This window comes from Calypte anna, chromosome 7 (genome assembly GCF_003957555.1).
Source record: "Calypte anna isolate BGI_N300 chromosome 7, bCalAnn1_v1.p, whole genome shotgun sequence".
Lineage (NCBI taxonomy): Eukaryota > Metazoa > Chordata > Aves > Apodiformes > Trochilidae > Calypte > Calypte anna.
In genome coordinates this window covers 32,128,607-32,144,398 of record NC_044253.1, presented here as the reverse complement: position 1 = coordinate 32,144,398, position 15,792 = coordinate 32,128,607, and the positions used below count along the sequence as shown (strand labels likewise).

The following is a 15,792-nucleotide window of genomic DNA, read 5'->3' as shown; positions in this document are numbered from 1 at the left end:
ATTTATTCTGAAATGGTCTATCTGAAAATCCACTAGACACAAGTCCCTATTAAATAATTCTTTCAATTGGACAGATCAGGCTGACTGCAGCTTACATCAAGCATCAGTCTCCCTGGAATTAACTGTCCTGTCTCATTTTCACTGTTCAATTTCTAGCAGTTGAAGAGTCAGCCAACCTGCCTCCTTCCCCACCTCCATCACCAGCTTCTGAGCAGACTGGAGCTCTGGAGGAAGGTAAGGGTCTCCTGGATGTTGCAGAGCACAGCTGCCAGCAGAGGGCTGAGACATGAATCTAAAGCATGAGGGTATCAGAAAATGGAGATACTTTCTGCACTTTCATGTGAAAAGATAAGGCATTCCCCAGCAATAACTCCCCATCTGCCAACCAGCTGCCATACATGGATAAGGTAGACTCATGCACAGAGGTAACTGACAGGATGTGATAAGTACATCCACATTAAAGACAAAAAGATGGTGATGCTCACCTTTTTATCTGTTATATGCAATATAAGTCAAGATGTCTCCTGTGGTCACCAAAACTGTGATTCAGGACATCTTGCTTTTCTTAGGATTTGTTTGGCTGCTTTGGGGTTTTTTGGGGGGTTTGGTTGGTTTTTGTTCTTGTGTTTTGGTTTTTTTTGTTTGTTTTTGTTTTTGTTTTTTTTTGGGGGGGGGGGGGTTAATAATCATTAGCTTTGTTTTGGGAATCTTAAATGCATAAAGCAAGGAGATTCAGAGTCAGATCATTTCTTTGTTCCTCAACCTGTAATTCATGCTTCAAGGTCTTGGTGCATTGGGGGTTCTGTACACAGAGTGCAGGAGCCTGTGAAGTTGTCACAAAGTGTGTCAGTGCTTTCTTCAGCAGGAGAAGATTGCTGCATCAATATAAATGCCAGCAGTATAGGCAGACAGCAGTGTGTTAAAACCGAGCCTTTCCATGAGGATATGAAGGAAGGATTTGGGTTCCAAATCTCCAGGGGACTGTCAGTTGAACTCTGCCATGGCAAAAGCATTTTTATGTGTCCATTTATTTTCATTTAGCATTTTCTCTTTTCATTAAATAAGTGCATGACAACAATTTCTTACCACCTGCTTAACAAACTTTGTTGGTATTTTAACACAGAGCCTCTATTAATTTTGAAAGTGGACAGTTCCTATTTCATGTTCTCACAGAGTCTGATGCTCAGCTTATCAGGACACTGCAATTAGGCAGGTTCCATTCTGCAGTAATTTTTGAGACAATTGCAGGCTCTAATTCCACTGTATTGGAAATACTTACTTGATGCAGGTAGTAAACAGTAAAAATTCTGGTTAATTGGTTGTGTTTTTTAAAAAAAAAATCTGCATTGTTCCTAGACTCTGATCACCAAGAGCTGTAATGGCAGTCAAAACTACTAAATGAAAAGGAAGCTAGTGAGGCATTAACAAAGGCTTTTACAATTGTTCCAAGGCTTTTACCACTATTTTTTAACATATTGTTCACATGACTAACTCAGCAAATGCTTTTTGGTATTTCATGTCACAGTAAAATTCTTCCCTTTTGGGCGAATGTCAAGGTTCTTACATTATGCATCCTTGGTTGAGGATTCTCTTTGTGTGCTGTTTCTGTCAGGATTATTTACATGTGGTTTAGAACTTAGTAAAGTATTCATATTGGTTAATTGACAGGAGGTTGTAGATTGCTCCATAAGCAAACAGACACCATTTTGCTGGTTGTATTAACACAAGAAGGTGGCAAAACACTATATACAACTCAAAGTTATTATGTACTACCAGACCCTGCTGTTTCCAGCTGTGCATATAACTCAGCAAGTCATTTAACATCGTTGTTTTTCTCTTCCCTTGCATGTAGAATTGTGTTAATGTAACAGCACTTCTTTACCTATCCCCACAGGGGTGGTTGCAAGGACTCAAAAGTCAGTGTTTGGGAGACATTTTGATGATTTACACAATTCCACCACTTTTAAAAATATTTGAATAAATAATTTCCTTTAACTTTAGTGAATGGAGACTTTTCCATTACATGATTCTGATTCAGCCCTTTTTTTCCTGAGCAGATGGCCTGTATAAATCCTAAAAGTGTTTGTAAGGGAAGTGTGGACAGAAATTAGGTATTGAGTCATTAATGCACGATGGAAACTTTTTGTTTATGTCCAGCTCTGAAACTGGAAATCACAGTAGAGTTGGTTGATGAACAGAAGGAACTTCTTGAAAAAAATCTCACCAGAAGTATATTATGTTGCTTTTCCCCAAAATATCAATGTTGTTGTTGTAAATTTAATGTGGTTAATGGCGGTAGAAATCTTATGCTCTGGTCTGTGTTAGAGAGTGTGCTACTAATTTTCTGTGATAAGTTGAGCTTTTGCTGACTTGAGTGAGCCAGACCTGTCATTTTTATTTAGGCAAAGCTCCCATTCAGAAGAGTAAGTCTCAGAAGGGTTTGACCCAATTTAGCTGTGTTTGCTTAAACCTCCAGTTCCCTATACCATGTGGCTATCCATTCTCATGCACCTTTACATTGTCTATCTGTCTTTCTGCTGAGTAGAATACAATTTATGAAATTAATCCAAATCTGCAGATGTTGAACAAAGGTGAGCGCTGTGTGTGCACATCTGCCTCAGACCTCCTTTGCTCCCCTTCTCTCCGTGCACTTGTCAGTGTGTGTCTGAATTCCTCTGAATCCAAAGGAGACTCCTTCAGTCATCCTAGGAAGGAAATCACTGCTGTAGACATGACAAAGGTGGATGTGGCCAGCCATGCAGCAAGCACAAATTAAAAAAAATAGAAAAGGTAGGAAAGACAGAGAGGTTTGTGGGTCAAGTGTATTTCATGAGAGAAAGGAGTCAAGGGATGTGGGTTTCTTTCTTTCATCTGGCTGCTGAAAACCATTCAAATGAGCCTGTCCCTTTTTGCTGCTGCAGAAGGTAAGATAACTAATTTACCTCATTGAGATTATTTCATTTATTTCACCTATAGTAACATAATTTTGCTCAGGAAATTAAATTTCCCTAGCACTGTCTCATCCTTTTAACAGTTGTATCTGGTCATGTAGGGCTGATGCAATATTCTCTTGCCAACTTGGCATTTCTTCTCTGCTCCTTGCCTTTTGACAATGGTCAACAATGTCTTCATGTAAAAATTTTCCTAAATGTTGCAGGAGAGGAGGATGCCTTTGATTTGCTGCTGTCTGTTTTGAAATAGGCATTCCAAAATAGGCTTAATATACCAAATAAGAATATATTGCAATCTATAAGGAAGCAGGTGTCCTGTAAAAATGTGTTTCTTTACAGTGAAAATTGCTTCTTGAAAGCCTTTTTAAAAAGCTAACTGGCAGCTAAAGCAGATTTAGCCATTGTGAGAAGTGATTTAAATCTTGGACTTCAGAATATGTTGGGGATCTTTCCCACACTTTGAGACAAAAAGAACTATTAGAAGAGACTAAAATAACAAAGAAAAGATTTTATTTTTTTTTTGCGGAAATATCCTCTTTAAAGATACCTTGTTAAGGAAATTATCTGCAGTAATTTTGAAAATATCTTTATTAAAACTGATAAATAAATGATGTAAATCTGTAATAGCCACAAACATAACAGCCCTTAACAATATTAGACTTTTCACTCCTGATGACTTTGGACCATCACAATATGTATTAAGCATTTTTACTGTTGTCAGTTCCTGTAGGAGCAGGGATAGGGTCTGTGTTTTCTTGCCTACAATCTATTCAGAGCCCATAAAGAAGGAATTTTCAGCCTCGTTTGCATCAAAATGGAGACGTTCTGTGATTTCATCTTCACTCTGGTGCATTTTACTTCTGAAGGGTCCCTGGGTAAATATGACCCACAGCTGGAAGGAGAGCTTCCCCTTTTGTACATCTTTTTCCATGTTCTCCTTCTCACCATATCAACCTCCCATTCTTTTTTCTCCACAATGTCCCAGTTTCAGAAGAGGTGGCAAATGCCTCATCCCTTTCCACTTTTGTCCACTGTATTGCATGGACTAGAGTGAGGTTACCCAGCAAAGAAGCAGGAGTTGTAGTTTTGAGCTTTAGGAGGGAGTTGATTCCTGGTCTCTTGCATTCCAAAACATGTCCTCACCTTCTGTAACCAACCTTTTGCAAACCTTGAGTGTCTCAAATCTGTCACTTAGTTTTGTAGAAGCTTCTATGGAGAAGAAATCCACAGGTTCTGCATTGCAAGTGGATTAAGAAGCTTCCCTTCAACCTTGCTGCTGGCCCTTAAGCACTAGGGAATAAGTGAGAAGCTCAGGGTCAGCCCTGTATTTAGCATTTCCCAAGGGCAGGTGGCTGGGTTATCTTTCTCCATGTACCTCTTTTAAGCATGCTTAAACCCCTGAATCTGGGGTTTGAATTCCACTCCAAGAGCAAAGTTACTAAATTATTAGTAATTCAGGCAGTCTTTAAGCCCTGAAAGAAATTGTGAGAATGCTTCTCTTAAACTAAGTTTGTGGGTGGTATTTGTGTGTGTGTGTAGGAGCACACAGCTTACATTCTGTCCTGGCCATCCTTGGGGCTCTCAGAGAATATTAAACATGGATCATCTTCCTTTTGCAGCACAATAATACAGACTGAAGCTACTAACAGAGGTTTCTATGAGCAGTTTTATGTGGTCCTTATCAGGAAAACCTGTAGCTAGTTTTCAGGGAAGGGGTTTTTGTGGTTGGTTAAATGTTAATTGTTTCTAGGGAAAAGAAGAAAGTTGGAGAATTCTGAAATAGATACAATGAGAAATAAAATCAATACTGACAAAAGTGTAAACTGGTTTAGTTTTAAATTAAAAGACTTTTTTAAATTTACACTTTCAAGTACTTCACCTGATAAGAATATGAAGGATGGGATAACATGCTGGGATACTTCAGATGTTTTTAATACAGGCAGTCAGCTGTACAATACAGATGAGTATCAGTGCAAATCCTCAGGTGTGGTGTGTATGCTATACGACTTCCTCTAAGTAGTAAGTAGGTAGTTTTGAAATTCCCTTATTCCATCAGTTGGTCTCTGATGTTCATTACACTGTAGGAAACAGCACATAGATGGCCCAAGTGTTAAAATACTCATCTGCCTCTTCCCCCCATCCTGCACTAACCTGTAGCCCAGCTGGTTCCATGGTTTCATCCCCCCTGCAATGTTGCCAGCACACACCTCCCTCCTGTCCTGTCCTGTCCTGTCCTGTCCTGTCCTGTCCTGTCCTGCCTTTTCTTTGTCTGTTTGTCCTGCATTTTTTGTCTGTGTGTGTCTATTTGTAGATGGAGGGACAGAGGATAAGGTGGGACCTCTACACCAGTGCCCAGGCTGTGTGCTTGCTGCCAGCAGGGAGTGTCTCAGACACCTGCCCCCCTCCATTTCAGTGTCTGTGCCCGATGAGGAGCCCTACAATTCGGATGAGGAGTACTATGAACACCCTTTGTTCAGCTCAGAGTGGACTGGCTCTAGTTCACATCCCAGTGCCACAGTGAAGAGCACAGAGGTCTTGCTGGGCCATGATGAAGGTGAACTGAGCATGGTCCCATTTTGTTCCTCTTCCTCTCCATTCACCTGCCATCTGTTCCATTCTGTATCTGCCTGGGATTGCTGCTTTCTGGGGAGGGAACCTTAGCTGTGTCCCCACATGGAAGTAACATCTGTCCAGAGTTTCTCCATCTCTGAGTGAAGCTGCAGCGTGAGCAAGGAGTGCAGCTTTTGGGGGTCAGTGAAGCCATGGTTCCTGCTTAAATCAGGGCTTTTGGTCTGCTGGCCTGGCTTATAGCAGAAGAAAAAGGAGCTCCTAGTTAAAAGCAGCCTAAGCTAGTTTGTTCTTTTTGCCAGGGAATCACTTCTGAGAACAAATAGGCCATAAGATTGTTACTGGAGGTAAGTCAGTTGTTAACACAGTGGGGAAAAAAAATCATGTCTATACCAAAGATAGCTGTGGAAAAGCCTTAATTCTCCTGCTGGCAGAGGAAAGCTTTTTTTACCCTGGTACACACAGGTGACTTTGAGTAGCATGGGGCCATGTTTGATCTCCAGTTGGTTTTAACATTGTGTCAGCTGACTACAAACAAGGAGGAACAGAAAGATATTTACTCTTGCTGTGTTTCTGTACTCCCTCTTTCCATGGGCTGAACACTTCAGTGTTACAGGTGTTACATAGAAGTGAAATGGCTTTTAGAGAAATGAGGGAGAATCCTTCTTAGTGACTAAGAGGAATGCTGACTTCTCCAAGGCAAGATTGATCCTGTTTCATCTCAGAGAATTTTACTAACTCAATTTTGGGACACATGAGCTGAGTTTTAAAATGGTACTGAATCTTCTACAGGTTTGTGCATCAGGAAGATGGAGGTGTATACTTGACATTGCTCACTAGGTCAGGAAAACCAGAGTTGTTCACAATTAGCATGATAATGTAGCCTAATACTGCTACAGCACAAGAGAGAGATCAGGGCTAATAACTGAATACAGTTAATGCCAGGATGTCTGCCTGGAGCCAGGGGATATAGAAAATCACAGGGGTGGCCTTACTGTAGCTGGGTCCCTATAGCTGTACTTAACAGCACTCCTGGATTTCTTAATTCACGGGCAGCTTCTGTTTCAGTCACGTGCATCTGCCCCTGGTGAAAGTGTAAGATCTTGGAACATCTGTGAGGAGAAAAATAAGGAGATAAGTTGGATCTTCAGTGAAAAGATAGGCAGGATGATCCATCCCTCCTCACTGCCTGTAAACAAGCAGTCTGCTTGGCAGAAGGGGGTCTCAAGCACAGAGGGAGTGTGTAGGATCCCTTTATTAAGTCAGGGATAACTTTCTACTTGAGTAAGTAATTAATTTTAATCACCTGGCACTGTGTGAAGTGAACATGAAGGTGTATACTTGAGATTGCTCAAAGTAAAATGAGAGGCTTTCCTTACAGTGTTTCAATCAAAAAGGGTGCATGCACAAAACTACATAAAACTGGGGCAAAAAAAGTAAAGCAAATTTTTCAAGTCAGGGCATCTTGTACCTGAACACCAGCTGTTCTCTCAGGCTGCTTTTACAGTCTGCCTGTGTGTAAATATCCCTGGAACACTCAGGCATTGGTCCAGTTCTGATTCTGAATCTTCTGGCTTCTGTTCATTTAAGATATAGTAGCTAACCTTAATGACATTTTTATATGTTACTAATAATATGTTTACTTTACATTATATTTTCCCAGCCTCAAATAGTGTTTGTATTCCTTAGATCACTTTTTAAAGGTGGATCTGGAGTGGATGGATGGTTGATTGTCTGGTTTTAACCAGGCCATTCTCAGGAGAATAATCAGTCTTTTGTTAAAAGGATTGACTTTAGTACCAAGAGGCTGAATCCAACCACTTCCAGATATGAAACAACTTTGTTCTAAATCTGATTCAGCAATTTCTTTAAGTGTGAGGCACAATTTAAACCCAGGGAGGTCAGGGAGCTTGACTGCAGCATGGCTGCTGGTCAGCTGCTTAAGGATTTTGCTGAATCAAAAGCTTCACATGCAATCCTGATTTCTTATCACGTCTTATTACTAACTGAGTAATATTCTGTCTTAGTAGCAATGGCAGGAGTACAGTCCAGAAGGGAGACTTTGCCATGGCATGAGTAAAGACAGCTTGTGATACTGCTGTACTGACCCTAACAGCCCCTAGGCTGAGCGATGTATTTTAGAAATCCAGGTAGATGAATTGCACTCATTGGTTCCTTTGACTTAGTTGGTGGTGAGGAGCCCAAGTGCTAGTGAGAAAACAGAAGAGAAAATTAAGAATCCTTGTGTTGAATCATGTTCACACACAGAGTTTAGATGTCAGGCAGCCTGAGGAAGAAAGTCTTTATAAACCTCCTCAGTGTAGGAATTTTGGTTGAATTCTTGTGAAACCATTAGTTATCAGCTATGCATAAGGCTCATTAAGACTATGGAATGGCTCGATATTTGGCCAAATCCAGGATCCATGTGATAGGTTGACTTGCTGGAATTTAGCAGGCAGTATTGCCAACGTTACTGGAAAGAAATTAATGCCTCATACCATCCTTCACCTCAATTTAATGTGTTGTCCTGGATTAAACAGCACATTTACCAGAAGAATATCAGTGTACTTAGAGCTCACTGATGCACTGGTGCTCAAGGCCATCCATCATCCCATCCCATTTCCATTTGCAATGAATATTTGACCCACAGCCATCTTTGGGAGGGGTGTACCTGTTAAACACTTCCAGCTCTCATCTTGCAGCATGAACAGCTCTCGGGGAGACAGGTTTTTTGTTTTGGTTTGTTTGATTTTTTCCTTCAGGAATATTCAGTTCCACAGTGAGTACAATGGGCTGGATACCAGCATTCTTTTGAAACACTTAAATGTAAAATTTTCAGAGCTGAAAGCGTTGTGGGAAAGCAATCCCATTGAGCTGTGTGCTTGGTGTTTACTGTTGGTGTTGTTGTCACCTCCTTTTTCCATCCCCAAGAAGAACCAGTAGAGAGCCTGATGGCTGTGGAAGCAAAACTTGCTGCTGTTCCTGGGAAGCAGCTGGGAAAAGAGCAAAAGCCCACCCAGACTTTGGACCAGGCACAGGGCTTCTGTGAGGGTCAGTCGGATCCAGGTTTGGAGGCCAAAGTGTGTCATGGAAACCAAGTGCCAAACATGGCATCCAGCAGGGAGAGTGTAACTTAGGTGGCAGAAAAGCCCCCAAAAGACACATCCATTTCCTCAGCTGGGGAAGGTCTGCTCTCCTTAGGTTTGCATGTGTTTGCTGCCAGCAAATCCTCCTCCTGCTTTCTCCAGTGCTTCCCAAGGCTGCTTCATTCCCTGTTCTTCCCATGTATTGGTATGACTGCTCTTGTTATTATGCTTGAAGAGTGTGTAGCAGAAAACATGATTGCCTAGGTGCTGTATGACAACATGGTTTCCCACCACTGTGGCTGATTCCTGATTTTTTACTTTGCCATGATAAAATGTGCTTTGCAGCTAAGCTGAGTCCTCTGCGTCAGCCTTTTTCCCTCATCTTAGATGATGTGTTTGCCAGTCACATTGCTAATATATGTATATTTTTTCTTTTTGGTGCAGAGATTCATCTGCTTTGCTTTCAAAAAGTGGATTTATTGACTTTGACTATGACATAAAGAGGCTTAAACTATAGAAATGTTTTCATTTGCAGTGAGAATTTTTTGTTTGGTTTTTTGTTTTGTTTTGTTTTTTTTTGGGAGGGGGGGCATTGTGTGTGTCTGCTTCAGTGCATTATGGTTTAGCTTCCCTAAAGCTATTGCATCATATCCCATATCCTTGCCATTCATTGCAGTCCACCCCTTCCCTCCTCGATCGTTGCCAGAACTCTGATTTTTTGTGTCTTCCCTTGTTACAAATGCTCAACCCTGCTGGAGTGCCTTGGTCAGGCAAAGCCTTCGTCACTTTCCTTGGGTGTCTGCCTCCATAGGGAAGTTTCAGATTGATTGCACAGTGTGAAGTTCTGATCTGCTGACTGAACAACTTACTGCAAGCAGTTGTCTTAGAGTACATAAGGACTGGACTTCAAGATTTCCCTTTTCATGGTGTTTCTCTTCAGCCAGTACTACAAGGTGTAATGACAGAATGTATGGAGTACCCATTTACTACCTGGCCAAGAAATGCTGCATTTGGGAGGCTGGTGTTTTGGCTGGCCCAGCTAAAGCCCATTAAATTGCTTTGGCAGTCAGAATATGTTTTCATGCCATTGGTATTGTTCATTTGCTTGACAGTAAGAGGCACAGTAGGATACATACACTCAGTGTTAAGCTATTTAATTTCAGTGAAATGAGGATGACATCAGCTCAGAAACCATGGTTTTATGCTCCATAGATTTTGCAAGTAAGCCACAAAATGTAAAAATATAAAGGAGAAAAATTACTTTAGTGTCAGACCTCTGTTTTTTCTACCTTTAAAGTTCAAAATGGAAGTTGCTTTTTTGACTAAATGTTAACATATGTGAATATTTAAAGAATGACCAATACTTAGATACTAGCTGTTCTAAAATATTCAGAACCATCATAGCAAAACGATGATTCCATGAACTTTAAATCAGAGATTGTAAGATTGAGGGTTGGCCAACTGCTGGGAGAAAAAGCTCAGAGTTTTCTTTTTACAGATTACAGCAGAAAGCTCTACCACATTCTGCATTATCTATTTTCCATGATAGGAAAATTTTCATATCATAGAAATCATTGTTTTCCGTGGGATATTAAAAAAAAACCCACACATCTATTAATGGTTGACAGAGCATATATATAAAAACCCCATAAACTTAATTAGCTAGTACTCCCTAGAGATACTAGAAATTGTAGACAGTAAAAGCAGCATTTTTAGTTTCAAATTCACTTAATTATGGCCTGATATACAGTCATAGAAACATGCAGAGTATTCTTTGACTTCAGTTACAGCTGAACATGGATGGCCATTTTGAAGACCAGACCCTCAAGATCTGGGACTATTAATAACCTTGTCAATTTACACATACCAGCCTCATGACAGCCATGACATTTTGTGTCAAAAGTTGGTGCAATTGGAAAGCCAGCCTCTTCTGACACTTGCAAAAACTTTTATATACATCATTTCTTCAGTTTAGGCTGCATGCAGAAGAAAAATGTAGAATAGATATAGAAATGTAGAACTATGTATGTTTTAAATGCCAGCAACACACAAAGACACTGCTGATTTGACTTAATCTTGCAGAATTTATTAACTCAAAACTAACACAAGTTAGAGAGTCCAGCATAGCTTACCAATGGGTGAGCATTAGTTGGTTTACTGCTGTATGCAAACCATGAAGAATTGACATGAAACCATCTCATTTCAGTAGTCACATATTTACATACAACTCACATTTTCATCATAAAGCCTCATGTCTAGAAAGGAAACTGGGGTTTAACACTTTAAAGCACATTTTTAGGTGGATGGCCTTGCTGCATGTTTGCATCTTTCTCCCTCTCCATCATTCATACCAAGATGTTGTTATAAGCCACATGACTGCCTGCCTCTAAGTGCTTTAAATAATTTTGTTATAAAACCCAAACAAACTACTTGAGATTTACTTGCAGCCACGAAGATGGAATTCCGTGTCCAGGAGGGCACACGCCCTTTCACAGCAGAACCCTTAGACACAAAGCAGCTTGAAACTGGGAAAGACAGTAAGACTGGTGAGCAATCTGATGCCTTAGTTCCACAGCCAGCAAAACCAGAGGCTATAGATAAAAAGGATTCACAGAGCAAAGACAAAGAAAAAATGCCTTCACCTCTATCAGAACAGATCCTGGGAGCTGATTCACAAAAGAAAGGGGAAGACAGTGTTGCAGAATCTTCTGCCAAGCCTATTGCTTCTCAAGAACAAAAGGTCTTGTCCTCTGAATTGCCTAAAGGGAGCAAAACAGAAGAAAGGACTGCAGATATGCCCTCATCATCCAACCAAGATATATCTATGAAATTCAAAGACGACCATAAAGGTGTCCAGGATCTTGCCATCAGCCATGGTGGAAGTTCTCTGTTGCTGTCAGAACCCAAGACAGAAGCAGCCAAAATTGAACTTCCTTCAGGCCCATCTCCCACTGTCCCCCAGGAGCTTCCACTCAAAGACAGTTTCAAAACAAAACAGGAACCCACTGACCAACTGTTTGCCAAAGATCTCACTCAAGATGAGCAGATCCCCAGAGACAGGACGCTAGCTCTGCATGAAGTCTCAGCAGTAACTGTAGATGGCCTTAAAACACCAAGCACCCCAAAAATCCCTGTGTGGGAGGAGGAGGAGATGACCAAGGATGAGAGTGATGAAGAAGACAGGTATGACTTCTATGATAAAGGAGAGGCTCGAATATTAGATGACAGTAAATTTACCACAAAACCTGAAGATAAGACACTTCTCCTAGACAAAGCAGACTTTCAAAAGGATGAAGAAGCTAAAAAGTCACTTGATATTTTCAAAGGAAAAAAAGAAATGGACCAAAGTGGGCTCCCAGCAGCAGTAGACACAAAAAAGGAAGTCCAGCCAAGCACACAGGTACCCCCAGCCAAGTTAAGTGATGAACTGACCCTTGAGAAAACCTTAGAGCATGCTGATACCACTCAATTTTCCAGAATAACAGAGAAAGCCCCTGGGGCACCAAGTTTAACCCCTGACAAGACTCCTTCTCCAGAAACTTCTAAAGAGAAAGATGTTAAAAAAGATATGAAGGAGGACAAGACAAGTGTTTTAGCTCCTCAACAAATTAAAGAAGAGGAGGATAGATCCGGAATGTCGAAGTATTTTGAAACCTCAGCTCTGAAAGAGGAAGCCTTCAAAGCAGATGCTCTGAAACAAGGCAGTGATTACTATGAACTAAGTGACACAAAAGAGCGTGTGTATGAGCCTTGTCAGAGAGATCATCTAATACCTGAAGATAAAGAGGAAGAGGATGAAGAATTACAGACAGAATTGGAGCAGCAGCAGCGTGGGTCTGCTCATGAAATGGGGTATAGCACCCTGGCTCAGAGCTTTACACCAGACAAATCTGAAGAACCAAGTTCCCCAATGGAAAGAATGTTCACTATTGACCCCAAAGTCTATGGGGATAAGAGAGAACTGCACAGTAAAAATAAAGATGACCTCACTCTGAGCAGGAGCTTGGGACTTGGTGGGAGATCTGCAATTGAACAGAGAAGTATGTCTATTAACTTGCCCATGTCCTGCCTGGATTCAATAGCTCTAGGATTTAGCTTTGGTCGTGCACATGATCTTTCTCCCCTCGCTTCAGATATTCTCACTAGCACTAGTGGAAGCATAGATGAAGGCGATGACTACTTGCCAGCAACTACACCAGCACTGGAGAAGGCCCCCTGCTTCCCCATTGATAGTAGAGAGGAAGATGAGCACATCGAAGAAGAAAAAGCAACGGCAGATGAAAAAGTTCATCCTGAGACTTCGGTGGAATCACCTTTCTTGGCCAAAGAATATTACAAAAATGGGACTGTCTTGGCTCCTGACTTGCCTGAAATGTTAGACTTAGCAGGGACAAGATCTAGATTAGCCTCTGTGAGTGCAGATGCTGAGATGGCACGGAAGAAGTCGGTTCCTTCTGATGCTGTTGTGGAAGACAGCAGCCCAGCCCTGCCACCCATGACAGATGAAAACCATGTAACCCTAAAAGCTGAAAGTCAGCTTGAAGACTTGGGCTACTGTGTTTTCAATAAGTACACAGTCCCACTCCCTTCTCCAGTTCAGGACAGTGAGAATTTAACAAGTGAAACCTGTCCCTTTTATGAAGGAACAGATGAAAAACTGAGGCGTGGTGTGGCTCCCGACTTGTCTTTAATAGAAGTGAAGCTGGCAGCAGCTGAAAAATCAAAAGAATTCCTCAGTGAAAAAGACTTAGGTAAGCGTGCCACTGGTGAGGCCAGTCTGGCAAGGGACTTTGAGCAGGAGAAAAAAGAAAAGCTGGATGCTGTGCTAGAAAAAAGTGAAGATCAAGTTGATTCTAAAGAGGGCTATCCCACTAAAGCTGCAGAGCCAGAGAAGACAAGGTCTGAGGCAGTCTTAGGAATGAAAGAAGAAGGGATGACTGATAAAGTTGCTGTAACTGGTGATACCATGTATGGCAGAATGTCAGCTTCAGAGAGAGCAGTAGAGAAGGATGCTGTTTCTTTGCTGATGGAAAGGGAGGAGAAGACTCTTAGTGTTGTTCCTGAATTAGCTGAGATAGAAGCTCCAATAAGACCTGATTACAATGCTATAAAGCACGATATGGAAGTGGCTGCAAGGAGAGCTGACCAAGAATATCACAGTCATTTAGATGTTAAGCTCAATGAGGTTGTTACTGTCACTTCAGTGAAAGAGAAAATGACTGTTAAAAGAGCAGAGCCTGAACACAAAGACACTCAGCAGAAAGATCAGACCATCTTGTTCAGAGAAGCAAAGGATGCAGATATACTTTCCAAGACTGAGCTTAGTTATGAGAAGGACATCTCTAAACTGACTGAAACAGAAACTAAGGAAAAAGTAACTAAGCCCGATCTGGTACATCAAGAGGCAGTTGATAAAGAGGAGTCTTATGAATCCAGTGGAGAGCATGATCAAGCTCAAGAAGGTGTGAATGGAGAATCCTTGAAACCAGAGGATATCAAAGCAGAACCTCCAAAACCTCCTGTGTCTGGGGAAGAGATAGCTGCACAGCTACCAGCAAAGGAGCCTTCTGTGGAACAACACCCTCTAAAAGCTGAGCCTCTCCAGGAAGAGCAAGCAGAGATTCAGATGGAGAGCTTACCACAGCCTGCGGAAGAAACTGAAAAGATTTCTGATACAGCTGTGAAACCTATGGAGATCCAAAAGCTTCTGCCGTGTGAAGTGACAGCTGAGGCCACAAAAGGTGAAGAAGAGGAGGAAGAAGAGGTAGAAGTAGTAAAAGAACAGAATAAACAGCATCTTGAATCAGAAATGCCCCCAGAAATAGACTTTGGAAAACCTGATGCTGAGGAAATGCTTGCCAAGGGTAGCCTGGAAGCTCCACCCGAACTGAAAGGCATTATTGAATCAGTGGTGACAGTAGAGGATGACTTTATCACCGTGGTGCAGACAACAGTTGATGAGGGTGAATCTGCTTCCCACAGTGTGCGCTTTGCTGCCACGCAGCAGGAAGACCTCGAAACAGGAGACTCCCAGGCTGAAGAGGAGCTTGAGGTTGAGGAAGTGGCTGACATTCAAGTTGAGCCCAAGGAAGGCTCCCCAGAAGCTCCTGCTTCACCCCAGAGAGAAGAAATCATGCTCACCGACTACAAGACAGAAACATGTGATGATTACAAAGATGAAACAACAATCGATGACTCCATCATGGACACAGACAGTCTCTGGGCAGATACTCAAGGTGTGCATTATCCTTTCTGTTTTGCCTGTTAAATATTTTTGCTTTCAAATCATAATGTTCAAAAAGCAAAATTATTAATCTCAGCATGTTTCAGAGAAATGGTAAAATAGTCTGCTTTTTTTTTTATTAATCCATCTGCTCTGTCTTCAACTAATTCTTTTTCTGCTCCACTGTAGTATTGTTAACATTTGTTACTAATCTTTTGTTTGTTGTTATAATTTGCTCTGATCCTACAGATGATGATAGGAGCATCATGACTGAACAGTTAGAGACTGTTCCTAAAGAGGAGAAGACAGAGAGAGAATTGCGAAGATCATCTCTCGATAAGCATAAAAAAGAGAAACCTTTTAAAACTGGGAGAGGCAGGATTTCTACTCCTGAAAGGAAACTAGCTAAAAAGGAACCTAGCACACTCTCCAGGGATGAAGTGAGAAGGAAAAAAGGTTCATTTAACACTCCCTACTACAATATATATTTTAAAATTATTTTTTAAAACTGTTGTAAAGTACTATCCAGTTACTCTGTTGTAGATGATGTGAACTTTAACAATATTAATGGTAGTGCTTTTTAATGAGACATTGTACAACTCTATGAGAAGCCATGTGCAAGGCTCACTGCTCCACCTATCCTGTTTCAATTGTAGGCATCCCCACTGGTCCCTGGGTAACACGGAGCTGAGGGTAATGCACCAGTGCTCCCCTTCTTCCCAGGACTTGTTCCACCTCAGGAGAAGCGATGCACTGAGTTGGAGTTGTGGAGCAGTGGGCCTGCCACTTGATGTATTGTCAGATGAAACTATTTGCTGTTTTTTTTCCTGATTTTATGTTTCTGTGTTTTCTTGTCCGTAGCAGTGTATAAGAAAGCTGAACTTGCTAAAAAAACAGAAGTTCAGGCCCACTCTCCCACCAGGAAAATCATTTTAAAACCTGCTATCAAATATACTAGACCAAC

The 15,792-nt window shown here is 41.3% G+C and overlaps 1 protein-coding gene across 3 annotated transcripts in view; it reads left to right on the top strand.

Moving 5' to 3' along the window:
- MAP2 (microtubule associated protein 2) overlaps positions 1 to 15,792 on the top strand; it is a 70,201-nt gene that overhangs the window by 21,367 nt on the left and 33,042 nt on the right. For all 3 annotated transcript variants that reach the window (XM_030454177.1, XM_008504928.2, XM_008504927.2), the window contains exon 3: positions 157 to 234. In XM_030454177.1, coding sequence (XP_030310037.1) covers positions 157 to 234 — 78 coding nt within the window. The remainder of the gene's footprint in view (positions 1 to 156; positions 235 to 15,792) is intronic.